Source organism: Staurois parvus, unplaced genomic scaffold (genome assembly GCF_062004578.1).
Source record: "Staurois parvus isolate SC_StPar_1 unplaced genomic scaffold, SC_StPar_1.0 ptg000394l, whole genome shotgun sequence".
Lineage (NCBI taxonomy): Eukaryota > Metazoa > Chordata > Amphibia > Anura > Ranidae > Staurois > Staurois parvus.
In genome coordinates, this window is record NW_028318190.1 from 9,299,160 (window position 1) to 9,317,112 (window position 17,953).

General features: G+C 41.1%; 1 protein-coding gene across 1 annotated transcript in view; it reads left to right on the forward strand.

Moving 5' to 3' along the window:
• Window positions 1-2,566, forward strand: part of PSMB2 (proteasome 20S subunit beta 2) — a 34,479-nt gene extending 31,913 nt beyond the window's left edge. Inside the window, exons 5-6 of the mRNA XM_089686325.1 lie at window positions 1,641-1,690; window positions 2,355-2,566. Coding sequence (XP_089542451.1) covers window positions 1,641-1,690; window positions 2,355-2,456 — 152 coding nt within the window. The 3' untranslated portion in view covers window positions 2,457-2,566. The remainder of the gene's footprint in view (window positions 1-1,640; window positions 1,691-2,354) is intronic.
• Window positions 2,567-17,953: the final 15,387 nt, after the last annotated feature.

Genomic DNA, 17,953 nt, shown 5'->3' on the forward strand with positions numbered 1-17,953 from the left:
TGGGCAATTGTGCCTGTTTTTTCTAGCGCCAGGTGTTTGTTTTCTACTTTACTTACTCACGGACCTTCCCAGGTCCAAAATTATTATTGAATAGAATTCAGTTTGGCCCTCCACAATAGTCCCAATTTCTCATATGGCCCTTTGGAAAAATGAATTGCCACCTCTGCTATAAATATTACACCTATAGACCTAGATTATGCAATTTATGCTGTAACTGACTGAACAAATGGATATATTCTACATTCTTTTTTTTTGGGGGGGAAAGTACAGAAATACTTAATGCTAGGTAGTCTTTATATTTTCATTTTCTTAATATAACAGTCTGTCTTATTAGGCCCCATGCATTCTGGGTGTTTGCCCAACTCTTCTAAACGCCTTTCTTCTGGCAGGAGAAAAGCAGCATAAAAAACACGCCTAAAGCCACATTTTTGCAAACAGGCATATTAAGCGTTTGTTTATTCATTTAATTGGCAATTTTCTCCATACTCATTCACATGGAGGTGGGATCTGGTAGTCCCCTTGTTAAAAAGAACTTCTATATTCTGATGTCACCCCTACAACCCCTGAGCCAGGGTTGTGGGGGCAAAGACCCTTATCCTCATCAACGTGAATGCCTTAAGATAAACCTACCTTTTTAGAACCACTTTAAAATATTGTGCAAAAAACACGTTAAAAACCGCAAACTAAAAAATGTAACTCATTCAGTATTTAACGTGTATTCGTGAATTGCACGTTCGTAAGTAATGCCGTATGAGTTATTTTAACTCAAAAATGAATGCGGTATTTAAAGCGGAGTTCCACCCAAAAGTCGAAGTTCTGTTTGTTTGCCTCCTCCTCCTCCCCTCCACAGTCATATTTGGCACTTTTTGGGGGGCAGCGGATTCCTGGTTTTGACAGGTACCCACTTCCGGCTCAGTTTGCCGTGGTGAAGTGAGCCGGAAGTTTTGCTCCCCTACTTCCTCCCGCAGTCTTCTGGGACACTTCACAGGTCCCAGAAGACTGTCGGACCAATTGAGATGTGCAGCGCGACTCGTGCATGCGCAGTGGGCACCCAGCTGTGAAGCTGCAAGCTGTCACAGCTGGGTGCCCACAGTTGAGATGCCAGCACCGGGGAGAGAAGGGACGGTGCAGGTGAGAACATTGCTGGACCCTGGAACAGGTGAGTGTGTGTTTATTAAAAGTCAACCATTGCTGATTTTGTAGCTGCTGACTTTTAATAAAAACAAAAACGACTTGCACCCTGCTCTAACTCTTAGGTAATTGATCCCACAGTGTACTGCGTTGATCGCAACAGCTTTTGGAATCTTGAAACATTGGTCACTTCTAGCCCAAGACAGTGTGATAATTGTGTATCTCCCAGAAGGCCAAACTCTTTGGATTGGGTACCTCCTGCCAGTTATCAATAGGCTGACAATGCTAACAAGAAAATGTAAGGTTTAAAAGGTGTAAGCGTAAGCCTAAAAATGTGAATAGCGGCTCTAAGTGAAACAAAGGTAATTCATTGAACTTGGTACATTAGCAGGCCTATATATATATATATATATATATATATATATATATATATATATATATATATACATATTTTTCAATAAATATCCTTTTGCACTTTTTTCTATAATGAAGTTAATTTTGTGTTTCAGATCTCACACGAGAAGAGGCAGTAGAACTTCTTAAGAGATGTGTAACAGAGGTAAGCCATTACCACATGGCCATACACGTTCTGGCCAAACACTTCCCTCATTTCATTAGCAGTCGTACAAATTTTAAGCATTTTTGTCTAATTATCCGATATCCTAGAGACCAGAATGTCGAGGAACTTTTCTTTGAAGCCAAAGAGTTTTTCAAAATGATATCATATGCACTGGGTATGCATGTAATGGAATTAGATTTGTGTTGATTTGACTGAATACAGAGTTTAGTGTAGGGTTTTTTGTTTTTTTTTTTGCAACATCTCTCAAGGGCCCATTCATTTCATTACACATTACTTGGTCTTCAAAATCTGTTTCCAACTTAGAACCCTTATGGAAGATTGTATTCACTACCAGTCATTTGCTGTGTTTTTTTTAAATGCCCGTTTAAAGGTTGCAGTGTTGTTTTTACAGATATTTTATTTTTGGACATGCAGTTGCTGTTCTTTTATTTTGACATTGTTTTCAGTGTCATCATTACACCTTCAGAATTCAACTTTGTAATCTAGTCAAAATATTTGCATGTTTACCTGCATAATTGAATACCAACAGGCAGCTAGCTTTTTAGCCTCTTAAACATTTATTCCCTACCTTGCATTAATTTATGCTGACACCTTTTACCAGGAGTAAATTGTTCAGACACCTTTTTGTCTCCGTGTCTTTCAGCTTCAGAAGAGGTTTATCTTGAGCCTTCCCTCATTCACTGTGCGGGTCATCGATAAGGATGGAATTCACGATCTGGATAACATTCCGACAGCAAGTGTATAATCTTCCCCTACCTAACGCTCTTTTATTTTTTACATTGATTTCTACCACTTTTGGAAATTAGCCTCAATAAATTCTCCCAGGATGACAGGTCTTGGGATATGTGAAACACCTGCCTGACTTCTGTGCTTTCTAAAGACCTGTTTGTTCAGTTTGGTGTACAAGTTGGTGGACAGTCCAATTTTTAATATAATAAAGTTGTATGTTTTTTGTCTCTGTGCATTAGTGGTTTCCTCTACCGTTCTTGTATTCCCACATGGGGTACACAAAAAAGATCCCACAATTTACAGGGTAACAGGTTTTCCAATGTTGTCTCTGTTAAGTGGTTTACATGAGATTTGTAAGGCAGGCCATGTTAATCTTCTTCTTCTTTTTTTTTTTTTTTCTTTTTTGCATTCTTTTAACATATTCCGTTTGGATGGGAAAATCACTTTCTCTGAATTATTGTGGGTAGACCTCTCCCTGCCATCATAATACACTTGATTAGTGCTGTCGGCTGTAGCCAGAAGCACTGATTGTTTATCCTGTATAGCCAGCCTTCATATACAGTTGTGTTCAGAATAATAGCAGTCAGACATCACTAACCTGATCAGTCACTTTTTTTGGTAGAAATGATATTTCTACATGGCAAATAATTTACTAGCAAGTGTAGTAGAGTAATAGAAATCCAACAGACCCAACAGTCATGACATGCATGCTGCTGATTCTGTGTAATTGAATCACTAATTGAAAGGGGCATGTTCAAAATAATAGCAGTGTGGAGTTCTATTAGTGAGGTCATTCATTCTTTGAAAAACAGGTGGCAGTTATTGCCCTTATTTAAGGAAGGAAGGCAGCAAATGCTGTACATGCTGGTTACAGTGCATTTCTCTCTGAAATTCTGAGGAAAATGGGTTGTTCCAGACATTGTTCAGAAGAACAGCGTACCTTGATTAAAAAGTTGATTGGAGAGGGGAAAACAGTACACTGTGAAGACAGTGAAGCATGGTTGCGCAAGCATCATGATATGGGGATGTTTCTCATACTACGGTGCTGGGCCTATTTATCGCATACCATCATGCATCAGTTTGAATACATCAGAATACTTGAAGAGGTCATTCTGCCTTATGCTGAAGAGGAAATGCCCTTGAAATGGGTGTTCCAACAAGACAACGACCCCAAACACACCAGTAAACGTGCAACATCTTGGTTCCAGACCAACAAGATTGACGTTATGGAGTGGCCAGCCCAATCCCCGGATCTTAATCCAATAGAAAACTTGTGGGGTGACATCAAAAATGCAGTTTCTGAGGCAAAACCAAGAAATAGAGAAGAACTGTGGAATGTAGTCCAATCATTCTGGGCTGGAATACCTGTTCACAGGTGCCAGAAGTTGGTTGACTCCATGCAACACAAATGTACAGCAGTTCTCAGAAACAGTGCTTATACAACTAAATATTAATTAAGTGATTCAAAGGAAAGCAAAATCTTCAAACATTTTTCAGTTTATATAGTGAATGGTTTAGTTTGTAAAGAAGAATACAAACACTGCTATTTTTTTGAACCGTCTAATATTCACTTTTCTTCAATTTTTTTTTAGAGGAACAACACAAATGTGATATATTTTTCTTCATGTTTTGATTTGGAATAGAATGTGTAGTGTTCCTAATGCGTTTGTATGTATGGAAATAAGAGTATTAGAAGGATTTTGAGCTTTATTCACTTTTTTCAACACACTATTATTTTGAACACAACTGTATATGGATAGAAATCCATCCAGTCCCTGCTGTACCAGCTGAATTTCATTCCATTTATGGCTGCCTTAACTCTCATGAATCTGAGTGCCTTCCTATTCAGGTTAATGGACCCAGTTGAGTGGCTTCTGCTTTCATGAAACTAAATACCTGTCTCGGAAGCTTTGGCACCAGATGTTATGTAGTTCTCAAAGGCTGGATACTAGCTCCAGGGCAGTGAAGCTCTACCTCTTACCATCACTGCAAGCAATGTGGCTACTTCTGAACTAGTGTGTGTCTGAATAGATTGAGTGCAGTGGCTTCCATCACACTATCTGCTAAGAATCAACTTTGTCACAGATTGGGGTGGATTTACTAAAGGCAAATAGACTGTACACTTTGCAAGTGCAGTTGCACTAATTTTCCCCAGAGCTTAGTTAATGTGGTGAAACGTCATTTTTGTAAAGAATACCCAACCGGGTGCAAGGAAAAAAAAACAGCAATTATGCTTGCACATGATTAGATAATGGAAATCAGCAGAGCTTTACTACATTTACTTTCTGGGGAAATTACTGCATTTGCAACGTGCACAGTGTACTTGCCTTTAGTGAATCCATCCTACTGCCTTTAACTCAATAATATTTTATACCATTGAAACAGGACACAAAGTATGTACATCAAATCATATGAAAGACCAAATTCTAGTACTGCAATACTTTGAATCCAGAAGAAGAATGCAAAATAAGCCCTTCCTGAGGTAACAAACCAATTTATCCTAAAAGCAGGGCCACAATATCTTCAAATCTCAGTGGGTGTCACCTTCATTCCCTAAATCACTCCACTGATGAAGCCTGCCAGTTTCAACTGCGGGTCCTATTCTATTATGGAAGGCATGCAAAACAATTTCTCTTGATCGTTCATTGGGGACACAGCTGTAATTCTGCGACAAGTGTCTCAAGAAGTCCTGTTTTCAGTTTGTGAGAAGCCATGTGGGGGACACGGCAAACGTGGAAAAAGGTGCTCTGGTCTGATCAGACCAAAATTTAACTTTTTGGCCTAAAAGCAAAAGGCTAAGTGTGACAGAAAACTAACACTGCACATTACAATGTACACACAACCCCCACCGTGAAACATGGTGGCAGCATTCACGATGGGGATGCTTTTCTTCAGCGCGGACAGAGAAGCTGTTTAGAGTTGATGGGAACATGGGTAGAACCAAATACAGGGCAATCTTCCAAGAAAACCGGTTAGAGTCTGCAAAAGACTTGAGACTGGGGCGGAAGTTCACCATCCAGCAGGACATCAACTCTAAATATACAGCCAGAGCTACAAAGGAATGGTTTCAATCAAAGCATATTCATGTGTTAGAATGGCCCAGTCAAAGTCCAGACCTAAATCCAATTGAGAATCTGTGGCAAGACTTGAGAAATGCTGTTCACAGACGCTCTCCATCCAGTCTGACAGAACTTGAGCTATTTTACAAAGAAGAATGGGCAAAAATGTCACTCTCTAGATATGCAGTAGAGAGTAGTAGAAACCTACCCAAAAAGACTTGCAGCTGTAATGACAGCGAACGGTGGTTCTACAAAGTACTGACTTGGGGGGCTGAATACAAATGCACTCCACACTTTTCAGATACTTATCTGTGAAAATTTTTTAAAACCAGTTATTTTCCTTCCACTTCTCAATTATGTGCCACATTGTGTTGGTCTATCATATAAAATACATTTACGTTTTTGGTTGTAACATGACAAAATGTGGAAAATTTCAAGGGGTATGAATTCTTTTTCAAGGCACTGTAAGGAGGAGTATCCCTCATGTGACCTGCATTCTTACACACTTGTAGTATGTTGGACCATAAGCACAGAGCGAGGAGTTCTGCAGTCCCTCCCGTTGGCAGGACGGTTGCATCTGCCTCTGTACAGTTTGACCGAGGAGTACTGCAAGCTATCCTTTTTGGATGAGTTAGTACCTAAGGAACCTCAGTCTACTGACATTATGCCTAGGCTTAAAGTGTAACTCCACTTTTGTGGATGAAAAAAAATATATAGCAAATGAAAATAATATATACAGTAAAAACTGAATGCAATATGGTGTACAGAACTCCCCCAAGAAATGTAATTTCCTGTTGAACAAGTCTGCACTAAGATACATGTTAGGTTTTAGGCATCCTCTGCAACAAAAATTTGGTGAGATCCTTCCTAAGAGTTAATCACTTTTAAAGGGATGCAGACACTGCAACTTGAAAATGCATCCATTGATTAAAATGAATCACTCTCATTCAGAACCAGTATCCAAAGGAAAAGTAACTTTTTCTTCAGAGCAGAAACCGGTGGTAATCTGCAACAAAATCCTTGTAATGTACATTACGCCAAGGGAACGTTTTTTGTTTTGTTTTTTTTTCTCAACAAAAGTGGAGTTACTCTTTAGGCATACCATTTCAGTTGTTATTGCCGCAGTACACACATAGAGCAGACTGCATTCAGCTATCAGTAAGTAAGGCCCCCTGTCTGCCAAAACGTTCCTATTACACTCGCTACTGAAACCTGTTTTGTATGGTACAGGCCTAATGTGGATGTTCGCTCCTCCCAAGCGATTTGCCCAGCAATACCCAATTAAGGAGGAGTTCCTTCAGAAAAGGGCCTTTCTTGTTCTAGATCCAGCCATTTGCTATCTTACCAAGACGTTGGCTGTTCCTTTGAGGACATTTTATTGTTTAAAGCAGAGCTCCACCCAAAAGGGGAAATTCTGCTTTAAAGACTGGTCCCCTGCTCCCAGTGAGGAACTGGCATCTTTGGGGAGCGGGTACCCAATTTTAACAGGTACCCACTCTGACCGCCTCAGCGAGCAGAAGTTGTCCTACCTTCCTCCAGTCTTCTGGGACACGTGACAGGTCCCAGAACACTTATGGGACCGTTCACAAGATGCAGAGGGCACCTGGCTGTGAAGCCGCAAGCTGTCACAGCTGGGTACCCACACTTAAGATGCTGGGGAGAAAGGACAGCCAGTGAACTCAGCGCTGGATCATGGGACAGGTGACTGGTTGGTTTTTGGGGGGTTTTTTTAAGTCAGCAGCTTCAGTTTTTGTAGTTGCTGACTAATTTTTTCTCAGATTCGACTAGAGCTCTGCTTTAAAGATCCTGTGGATAAAAGTCTCATTCTCCCTAACAGGCTCTGCCCTGCAACCAGTTTTTGCTGTCATATCTATCTGCCAATCCCTGGGTGTATAGTCCAAGGACAAGTCCAGAGATCCTGTTTAATTCTTACTGATCATTTTGGTTCTCCAACAATTGGAACTTACGTCCAGTGCCCTGCACTACTGTGTTGAAGGGCTTGCGGACATTGTATGCCTGATATCTAAAATGGGACTCCTGCTTCTACATACACTATATTGCCAAAAGTATTTGGACACCCCTCCAAATCATTAAGTTCAGGTGTTCCAATCACTTCCACAGCCACAGATGTATAAAACCAAGCACCTAGGCATGCAGACTGTTTCTACAAACATTTGTGAAAGAATGGGTCGCTCTCAGGAGTTCAGTGAAATCAAGCATAGTACCGTGATAGGTTACCACCTGTGCAATAAATCCATCCATGAAATTTCCTTACTACTAAAAATTCCACAGTCAACTGTTAGTGGTATTATAACAAAGTGGAAGCAACTGGGAGCAACAGCCACAAAAAATTACAGATCGGGGTCAGCGCATGCTAAAATGCAGAAGTTGCCAACTGTCTGCAGGCAATAGCTAAAGATTTCTAAACTTGCTGTGGCCTTCGGATCAGTACAACAGTGCATAGAGAGCTTCATGGAATGGGTTTCCATGGCCGAGCAGCTGCATCCAAGCCTTATATCACCAAGTACAATGTAGAGCATCGGATGCAGTGGTGTAAAGCACGCCACCACTGGACTCTAGAGCAGTGAAGACGTGTTCTCTGGAGGGATGAATCACACTTCTCTGGCAATCCAAAGGACATGTCTGGGTTTTGCGGCTGCCAGGAGAACGGTACTTGCCTGACTGCATTGTGTAAAGTTTGGTGGAGGGGGTATTATGTTGTGGGGTTGGGCTTTGGCCCCTTAGTTCCAGTAAAGGAAACTCTTAAGGCGTCAGCATACCAAGTCATTTTGGGCAATTTCATGCTCCCAACATTGTGGGAACAGTTTGGGGATGGCCCCTTCCTGTTCCAACATGACTGTGCACCAGTGCACAAAGCAAGGTCCATAAAGACATGGATGAGCGAGTTTGGGGTGAAGGAACTTGACTGGCCTGCATAGAGTCCTGACCTCAACCTGATAGAACACCTTTAGGATGAATTAGAGAGGAGACTGCGAGCCAGGGCTTCTAGTCTGATATCAGTGCCTGACCTAACAAAGACACTTCTGGAAGAATGGTCAAACATTCCCATAGACACACTCCTAAACCTTGTAGACAGCCTTCCCAGAAGAGTTGAAGCTGTTATAGCTGCACATTGTGGGCCAACTCAACATTGAACCCTACAGACTAAGACTGGGATGCCATTAAAGTTCATGTGTGTGCAAAAGCAGGCATAACACTTTCGGCAATATAGTGTATGCTGCTGTCCTAGGGCAGCATACAATCATATGCAACATTTTATTTATTATTTCAGGTACTTATATAGCGCCATCAATTTACACAGTGCTTTTACATACAGTCATGGCCGAAATTGTTGGCACCCTTGATATTTCTCCAGGAAATCATGTATTTCTCACGAAACGTATTGCATTAACACATGTTTTGCTATACACATGTTTATTCCCTTTGTGTGTATTGGGACAAAACAAAAAAAGGGAGGAAAGAAAGCAAATTCGACATAATGTCACACAAACCTCCAAAAATGGGCTGGACAAAAGTATTGGCACCCTTTCACAACTGCGGATAAATAAGAATGTTACAAGCATGTGATGCTCCTGTAAACTCACCTGGGGCAAGTAACAGGTGTGGGCAATATAGAAATCACACCTGAAAGCAGATAAAAAGGAGAGACGTTCACTTAACCTTTGCATTGTGTGTCTGTCTGTGCCACACTAAGCATGGACAACAGAAAGAGGAGACGAGAACTGTCTGAGGACCTGAGAACCAAAATTGTGGCAAAATATCAACAATCTCAAGGTTACAAGTCCATCTCCAGAGAACTAGATTTGCCTTTGTCCACAGTGCGCAACATTATCAAGAAGTTTGCAACCCATGGCACTGTAGCTAATCTCCCTGGTCGTGGACGGATGAGGAAAATTGATGAAAGATTGCAACGCAGAATAGTCCGGATGGTGGATAAGCAGCCCCAAACATGTTCCAAAGACATTCAAGCTGTCCTGCAGGCTCAGGGAGCATCAGTGTCAGCGCGAACTATCCGTCGACATTTAAATGAAATGAAACGCTATGGCAGGAGACCCAGGAGGACCCCACTGCTGACACAGAGACATAAAAAAGCAAGACTACAGTTTGCCAAAATGTACTTGAGTAAGCCAAAAGCCTTCTGGGAAAACGTCTTGTGGACAGATGAGACCAAGATAGAGCTTTTCGGTAAAGCACATCATTCTACTGTTTACCGAAAACGGAATGAGGCCTACAAAGAACAAAACACAGTACCTACGGTAAAATATGGTGGAGGTTCAATGATGTTTTGGGGTTGTTTTGCTGCCTCTGGCACTGGGTGCCTTGACTGTGTGCAAGGCATCATGAAATCTGAGGATTACCAAAGGATTTTGGGTCGCACTGTAGGGCCCAGTGTCAGAAAGCTGGGTTTGCGTCCAAGATCCTGGGTCTTCCAGCAGGACAATGACCCCAAACATACGTCAAAAAGCACTCAGAAATGGATGGCAAAGAAGCGCTGGAGAGTTCTGAAGTGGCCAGCAATGAGCCCAGATCTAAATCCCATTGAACACCTGTGGAGAGATCTTAAAATTGCTGTTGGGAAAAGGTGTCCTTCCAATAAGAGAGACCTGGAGCTGTTTGCAAAGGAAGAGTGGTCCAAAATTCCGGGTGAGAGGTGTCAGAAGCTTATTGATGGTTATAGGAAGCGACTGATTTCAGTTATGTTTTCCAAAGGGTGTGCAACCAAATATTAAGTTAAGGGTGCCAATACTTTTGTCCAGCCCATTTTTGGGGTTTTGTGTGACATTATGTCATATTTGCTTTTCTGCCTCTGTTTTATATTTGTTCCAATACATACAAAGGGAATAAACATGTGTATAGCAAAACATGTGTTAATGCAATACCTTTTTTGTGTGAAATACTTGATTTTCAGGAAAAATATCAAGGGTGCCAACAATTTCGGCCATGACTGTATATATTGTACATTCACATCAGTCCCTAACCCTCAAGGGGTATACAATATAAGGTCCCTGACCTACATACTAGGGACAGTTTAGACAGGAGCCAATTAACCTACCAGCATGTCTTTGGAGTGTGGAGCAAGCTGGATGAAACCCACACAGGCACAGGGAGAACATGCAAACTCCAGGCAGGTGGTGTCATGGTTGGGATTTGAACCAACAACCCTAGTACTGCCAGGCGGAAGTGCTAACCATTTATACACTGTGCTGCCCATAATGTGCATATGTTAAACTACCCCCTCTTTGTGTGAATGGGCTCTAACCTGACTCTAGCACATTGATGCTTGGGGGCATATTTGGGTACCTCTGAATGTGACATTCTCTAGATGTTTACTGGTGGTGAATCTTTTTTTGTATATTATGCACATTCACCAGAAAGATTCACCTGCTGTTTGGTGAATGTCACATTCACTGTTTTGTAAATATGCCTCTTCATATGAGTTACTGCACTTTGCACAATCTAATTGCTTGTATGCACTGCCTCACTTAGTAAACTTCCAATGATGACCAGATAGCGGAATGTAGACTTGGGTATATGCCGTGCCTAATATCTTTCTGTAATTTCCATTTAAATTGGAGTGTTGGCGAAGATAAATTCATATTAGTAGTTCTGTGTCAGTCAAATTAAGAGTCTGTTCAGTAATAAACCTGTGACATAAATAAATGTATACAGTGGCAAAGCAGTGCCAGCATTTATTTTCCTAATTCTCAGGGCTGAATCACCAGGTACTCTAGTATAGTAATGCATTTTGGACCAATCCTTTTGGGCCCAGGCATCAGGATTATACACCAGCCCCAGCATCATTTTGATGTGTGTATGGCGTCATAGTAGTCATGAACAGGATGCATTTTCTTTCAAGTAGAACACTTGAGTGTTCGCAAAGAGCGCAATTTCACTGATACTGTCATCAGCAAGTATGGCAGAGCTTCAGGTAGCTCCAGTATTCACTGAGGGGTGGACATCTTCTTTGCCCATTGTTTTTAGGGGATACCAGCTTGTCTATAATGACTTTATTTGGAAAGTTGTAAAAGAAGTATGCTAATTATTCTACCATTTAGTCTGTACAGTACTTTTCAAACACGAAGCCAGCTCTATGTGTAAGATACACAGGTATGTAATAAATGTTGCAATGAAAGGGTACGTGATAGTCAGACAACTTGTGATGACACTGAAGGAGAAAACATATCATCTCAAATGCACCATAAGTGTGACAATGCAAATTACACTCACCGGCCACTCTATTGGGTACACCTCTTGCTAGCGCCAAGAAAATATCCGCCACACCATTATACCACCACCAGCCTGAAAAGTCGATACAAGGCAGGATGGATCCATGCTTTCATGTTGTTTACACCAAATTCTGACCCTACCATCTGAATGTCGCAGCATCCAGTCTGCCCATTCTCCTCTGACATCAATAAGACATTTTCATCCACACAACTGCCACTCACTGGATTTTTTCTCTTTTTTGGACCATTCTCTGTAAACCCTAGAGATGTGTGTGAAAATCCCAGTAGATCACCAGTTTTTGAAATACTCCAACCATCCTGTCTGTCACCAACAACCATTCCACAATCAAACTCACTTAAATCCCCTTTCTTCCCCATTCTGATGATCGGTTTGAACTTCAGAAAGTCGTCTTCACCACGTCTACATGCCTAAATGCATTGAGTTGCTGCCACGTAATTGGCTAATTGGCAATTTGTGTTGCCAAGCCATTGAACAGGTGTACCTAATAAAATGGCCTTGAGTGTAAGTACATGATAAAGGTGAAACACATAAGCAGAGATTACTGTCAGTAAAAACTACATATCAGAATGATGAGCAGATGAAGAGGTAAAAGCAGATGAGTTTTTTATGCAAATATCAACTTAATCCTACCTATTAGACAGTGAGGTTGGCCATTGGCACGGAAGGAATAGGGGAGGGTAGAGCCAGACTAGAATTTTCTACAGAAAAAGTTGAGATTTGCAAATAACCAACTATCTTTATCTCTGGATCTAGAGGGGTGTGACCAGGGGCGGACTGGCAACTCATGGGGCCCCCGGGCAATAGGGGATCATGGGGTCCCTGTGTCCTTGCCAAAACTCAAAAAAGCCTATGAAAAAGGTACCAGGGGCATCTCATGGGGCCCCCTGCTGACAGTGCCCGAGTTTCCAAATGGTCAGTCTGCCCTTGGGTGTGACATTTTTCATGTGTAATTTTTCTTCATACACTCAGTTTGAATTGCTCAGATTTGGTTTAAATAATAACTTGCCTTTAAATCATAATGTCTCTTTCATATCCAGGGACAACAGGCAACTTTACAAATACAAACCTAGCTGTGTCTTTTTGTATTCTTTAGGCTCCATGTACACTGCAGCTGATAAACTCACGTTTAGGAGCTTTTCTGCGTTTTTTTCAGCAGCCCCTGAACTCTCCCTAATGTTTTCCTATGTGTCCATGTACACTATGTTGTTTACAGTCATTTACAGGCAGTTGAGTTTACAGTCATTTTTTTGAACGCACCAACTTCCGTTCAGGAGTAGATTTTATCAGCGTTTCAAATGCTTGTAAACGTGGCTAACTGCGTTTATAAGCATTTGAAAAAATCTTTAATGCTTCCATTTCCAGATGCTGTCCAGAGCCTTTTTTCCATCATGAAAAATGCATGCAAAGCCTTTCCCCGGTACTCAAATGGACCTGGTACACCATACTTTGAGGTTTCACATGAAAGAAATTATATTAGACACTGCTGCAATCATTTCTGCAATGAAATGAGCTGGAACACATCCAAACACCACAAAAAAAAAAAAAGACCGCTAATCTCAACAAATACTGCTGTCTCTATTTCTCTCAAAATGTCTGAAATAGTTAATTTTTTTCCTGTTTTTCAGTGCATTCTGGGCATTTTGGAAGGTCTCCTGAGGTTATTTTTAAAAAATGCTTCTACACGCAAACGCTCATAAATGCGGCATGCAAACGCGGCTAAACAGATGTTTTTTAACCTACGTTTTCCAGCAGTCAGTTTCCAACGTTCAGAAGTGTCCTGTGTACATGGGGCCTTACTCTGAAAGCTGCCCGTACAGGGCAAGGCCAATGTAAGCTCCCAGGATCAGGCCCTCCTATCCCTCTTGTATTAAACTGTATTGTCTCCCATTATATTGTAAAGCGCTGAGCAAACTGTTGGCGCTATATAAATCCTGTATAATAATAATAAGCAGTGCTTTATTCTATTACACACTATACAGTGTAGAGATCAGCATACCTACAAATTAAAAAAAAAGCTAGAAAGGCATCTGTAAAGAGCAGTGGAAATATTATAGACTGATTGACCCATACAAAACTTTCTATAACATAGGGGCAATTTGGATCAACTTTACATCAATGGACTCCTATAAGGAACAAAACACTTAGACAGGTCCTGAAACATAACCCATACACACATATTGTCATTTTGCAATCAGAAGCAGCAACAGCCTGACCACACCGGCTGTTGGGGTTGTGATCCAAACCTTCTGCAGCCAAACGAGTCTTCATTGGTAGAACGCAACAGTACTAAGTCCTCTTTCACACGGGACGTTTTGATAACGCTGGTAACGTTAGCTGTGTAAAGTCATATTATAAACGTGAGATTTTCACCTTTTTTTAGCGTTTTTGCTTTAGCACTTTGCCATGTTTAGCTGCGTTTTCACACGTTTTTCCGCATCTGCGTTCTTTACCAAAAAATATTTGTTTTTGGTCAAAAAAAGTCCAAAAATGCCAAATTGCAGCGTTTTACTGTGCTTTACTGCGTTTTTCAGTGTTAGAAAAAAAAAAATTTTTTTTGGTCAAAAAAAGTCCAAAAACCCCGATTTGCGGCGTTTTACTGTGCTTTGCCATGTTTTTCAGCGTTAGAGAATTTTTACAGCTAAAAAAGCTCCTCTAGAAACCCACTAATCCTAGGTTTTTTTCCAGCCAAGAAATGTCCCAGCCAAAAAACGTTGATTACAGTCTATGTGTGCATGGACACATAGGATAACATGCTGGGGGGTTTACTAGCTGTGGAAATAAACAACGAAAGCCAAAAACCGCAGCTGTAAAAATGTCCAGTGTGCATGAGGACTGAGATGTGCTGTGGACAAAGGTATATGGATGTGCTGGATTACGTAATGGTCCCCAGAAACCAATAATGGTGTATGTGATGGGAATAACTTTGGGTGGGGGGCCCATGGAACACAGCTCACTTTAGAAAGGTGGGGAGACCCCTGTCTTAGCTCCCCATATCCCTGTTATGTGTAAATCACCCTGTGCTTGTTAGGGATACAGGGTGATCTGTCCTAATATTGGGGTGGGGGGTTGTTGATTGTTTAATGCCATGTGGTTGCAGCCCATTTGTTCTATTGCGCGTCTTGCTTGGGAGCAAACTATTATGGAATATATGTGTTTGTGTATTGGCTTGGTGGGGGGTGTTTCCCTCCTGATGGGACTATCTGTTGGTGTGTCTCTTGTTACTAAAGGTAGATTGCCCCGCCCTGTGTCATTATGCAGGGAGGGGGGGTTGTTCCCTTGAATGTATATATCTTGTATCTCTGTTAAAATAAACTAGTCTATTTCCTGGTTTCCTTCAAGACTGGTGTTGTCTAGTCTTGTATGGTCTGCTGTGGTGTCTGTGGTCGGTGTTCGGACGGGGAAGCAGTAGTCTAACGGAAGTGCCCAAGTGCAGTCTGGGTACGGTTCATTTACAGTGTCCATAAAGCAAACAGATGCACTCTAAACCACTGAATGATGGCAAATTAGTACACTTTAATTAGTGAAAAAAAAAGTGTAAGGCCATAAAACCATAAGTCACCTCTCCCGCATCACTGTACTGCAGCACTATGGTATGATGTTAAGCTGTGTGGCTCTATGTTACCCAACCTCACGGCCACTCGAAGGAGGCAATGCTGAGACATCGAAAGGAAACCTGCAGCCAAGGGGACCTTGGAATAGCACCAGATGGAAGGAGAGCTGATATTGGCAGTGTGTATATCCGGAAGACTGGAAAGATTATCACTGGAAGGGACATCACCAGAAATGTTTAGTAATGGCAGTCTACAAATGTATAAATAATTACTGTTTTTTTATTTTTTCATATCTTATTTTTCTTTCCTCACCATTCTCATCGTGTTGCCCATTTTCACTAAGGGCAGTTGAATCCATCCCTCTTTACCTGGAACTCTGGGCCTGCATCCTGGAACATATGACAGTACACATCATCTGAGGGCAAAAAATGCTTTTTCGAGACATCTCACAGTTTACAGATGAGATTTCCTAGGAAGGCACTGGTGATGTAATCTTCCCAGAATGCATCCAAGAGGCCAGGGCTACATCATCAGTGCCTCACTCAACTGTGATAGAAGAAATAAAAAAAGGAAAAGCAAAACATGTTTAGCTAGTGAATGTATCAACATGCAGAGTTGAAAGCTGGTGTGATTTTAAGTGAAAGGGGTCCTCTTTAAGAACTCATTTTAGGGATTAGGTTAAGCTAAACACCATATATATATACACAGTTGTGTTCAAAATAATAGCAGTGTGTTGGAAAAAGTGAATAAAGCTCAAAATCCTTCTAATAGCTTTTATTTCCATACTCACAAATGCATTGGGAAAAATATGTGTTGTTCCTCTAAATAAAATTGAAGAAAAGTGAATATTAGACTGTTCAAAAAAATAGCAGTGTTTGTATTCTTCTTTACAAACTCAAACATTCACTATATAAACTGAAAAATGTTTGAAGATTTTGCTTTCCTTTGAATCACTTAATGAATATTTAGTTGTATAATCACTGTTTCTGAGAACTGCTGTACATCTGTGTTGCATGAAGTCAACCAACTTCTGGCACCTGTGAACAGGTATTCCAGCCCAGGATGATTGGACTACATTCCACAGTTCTTCTCGATTTCTTGGTTTTGCCCCAGAAATTGCATTTTTGATGTCACCCCACAAGTTTTCTATTGGATTAAGATCCGAGGATTGGGTTGGCCACTCTATAACATCAATCTTGTTGGTCTGGAACCAAGATGTTGCACGTTTACTGGTGTGTTTGGGGTCGTTGTCTTGTTGGAACACCCATTTCAAGGGCATTTCCTCTTCAGCATAAGGCAGCATGATCTCTTCAAGTATTCTGATGTATTCAAACTGATCCATGATCCCTGGTATGCGATAAATAGGCCCAACACCGTAGTATGAGAAACATCCCCATATCATGATGCTTGCGCAACCATGCTTCACTGTCTTCACAGTGTACTGTGGCTTGAATTCAGTGTTTGGGGGTCGTCTGACAAACTGTCTCCGGCCACTAGACCCAAAAAGAACAATCTTACTTTCATCAGTCCACAAAATGTTGCGCCATTTCTCTTTAGGCCAGTCAATGTGCTCTTTGGCAAATTGTAACCTCTTCAGCACGTCTTTTTTTCAACAGTGGGTCTTTGCGGGGGCTTCTTGCAGATAGCTTGGCTTCACATAGGCATCTTCTAATTGGAACAGTACTCACAGGTAACGTTAGACCTTCTTTGATCTTCCTGGAGCTGATTGTTGGCTGAGTCCTTGCCATTGTGGCTATTCTTCTATCTATTCGAATGGTAGTTTTTCGCTTTCTTCCACGTCTTTCAGGTTTTGGTTGCCATTTTAAAGCATTTGCAATCATTTTAGCTGAGCAGCCTATCATTTTCTGCACTTCTTTATATGTTTTCCCCTCTCCAATCAACTTTTTAATCAAGGTACGCTGTTCTTCTGAACAATGTCTGGAACGACCCATTTTCCTCAGAATTTCAGACAGAAATGCACTGTAACCAGCATGTTCAACATTTGCTGCCTTCCTTCCTTAAATAAGGGCAATAATTGCCACCTCTTTTTCAAAGAATGAATGACCTCACTAATAGAACTCCACACTGCTATTATTTTGAACATGCCCCTTTCAATGAGTGATTCAATTACACAGAATCAGCAGCATGCATGTCATGACTGTTGGGTCTGTTGGATTTCTATTACTCTACTACACCTGCTAGTAAATTATTTGCCATGTAGAAATATCATTTCTACCAAAAACAGTGATTGATCAGGTTAGTGATGTCTGACTGCTATTATTTTGAACACAACTGTATATATAAGACAACATTTTCCATGACAGTAGTCATAATTTCATCTAGGGGGTTAGGTTTTGGGTCAAAGTCAGGTGAGGACTAAGCATTAGGGTGTTTTTTTCATGTCAAAAAGTTACCCTTTAGTGAGAGCCCTCCATCTTTTAATCCATGTTACACCCGTATTTACAGTGTAACATGTAACAGGTTTGCAGACCAACAACCTACTAACAGGGTGTGGGGGGTTCCTTTCCCCCGCAGCAGTCTCTACTTTTGAATTTTTATTTTTTGCTATCATTTCTGAAATAAAATTTTGTAAATAAGTAATTTTTCTCCTTCCCTGATGTGCGCTAATGAGG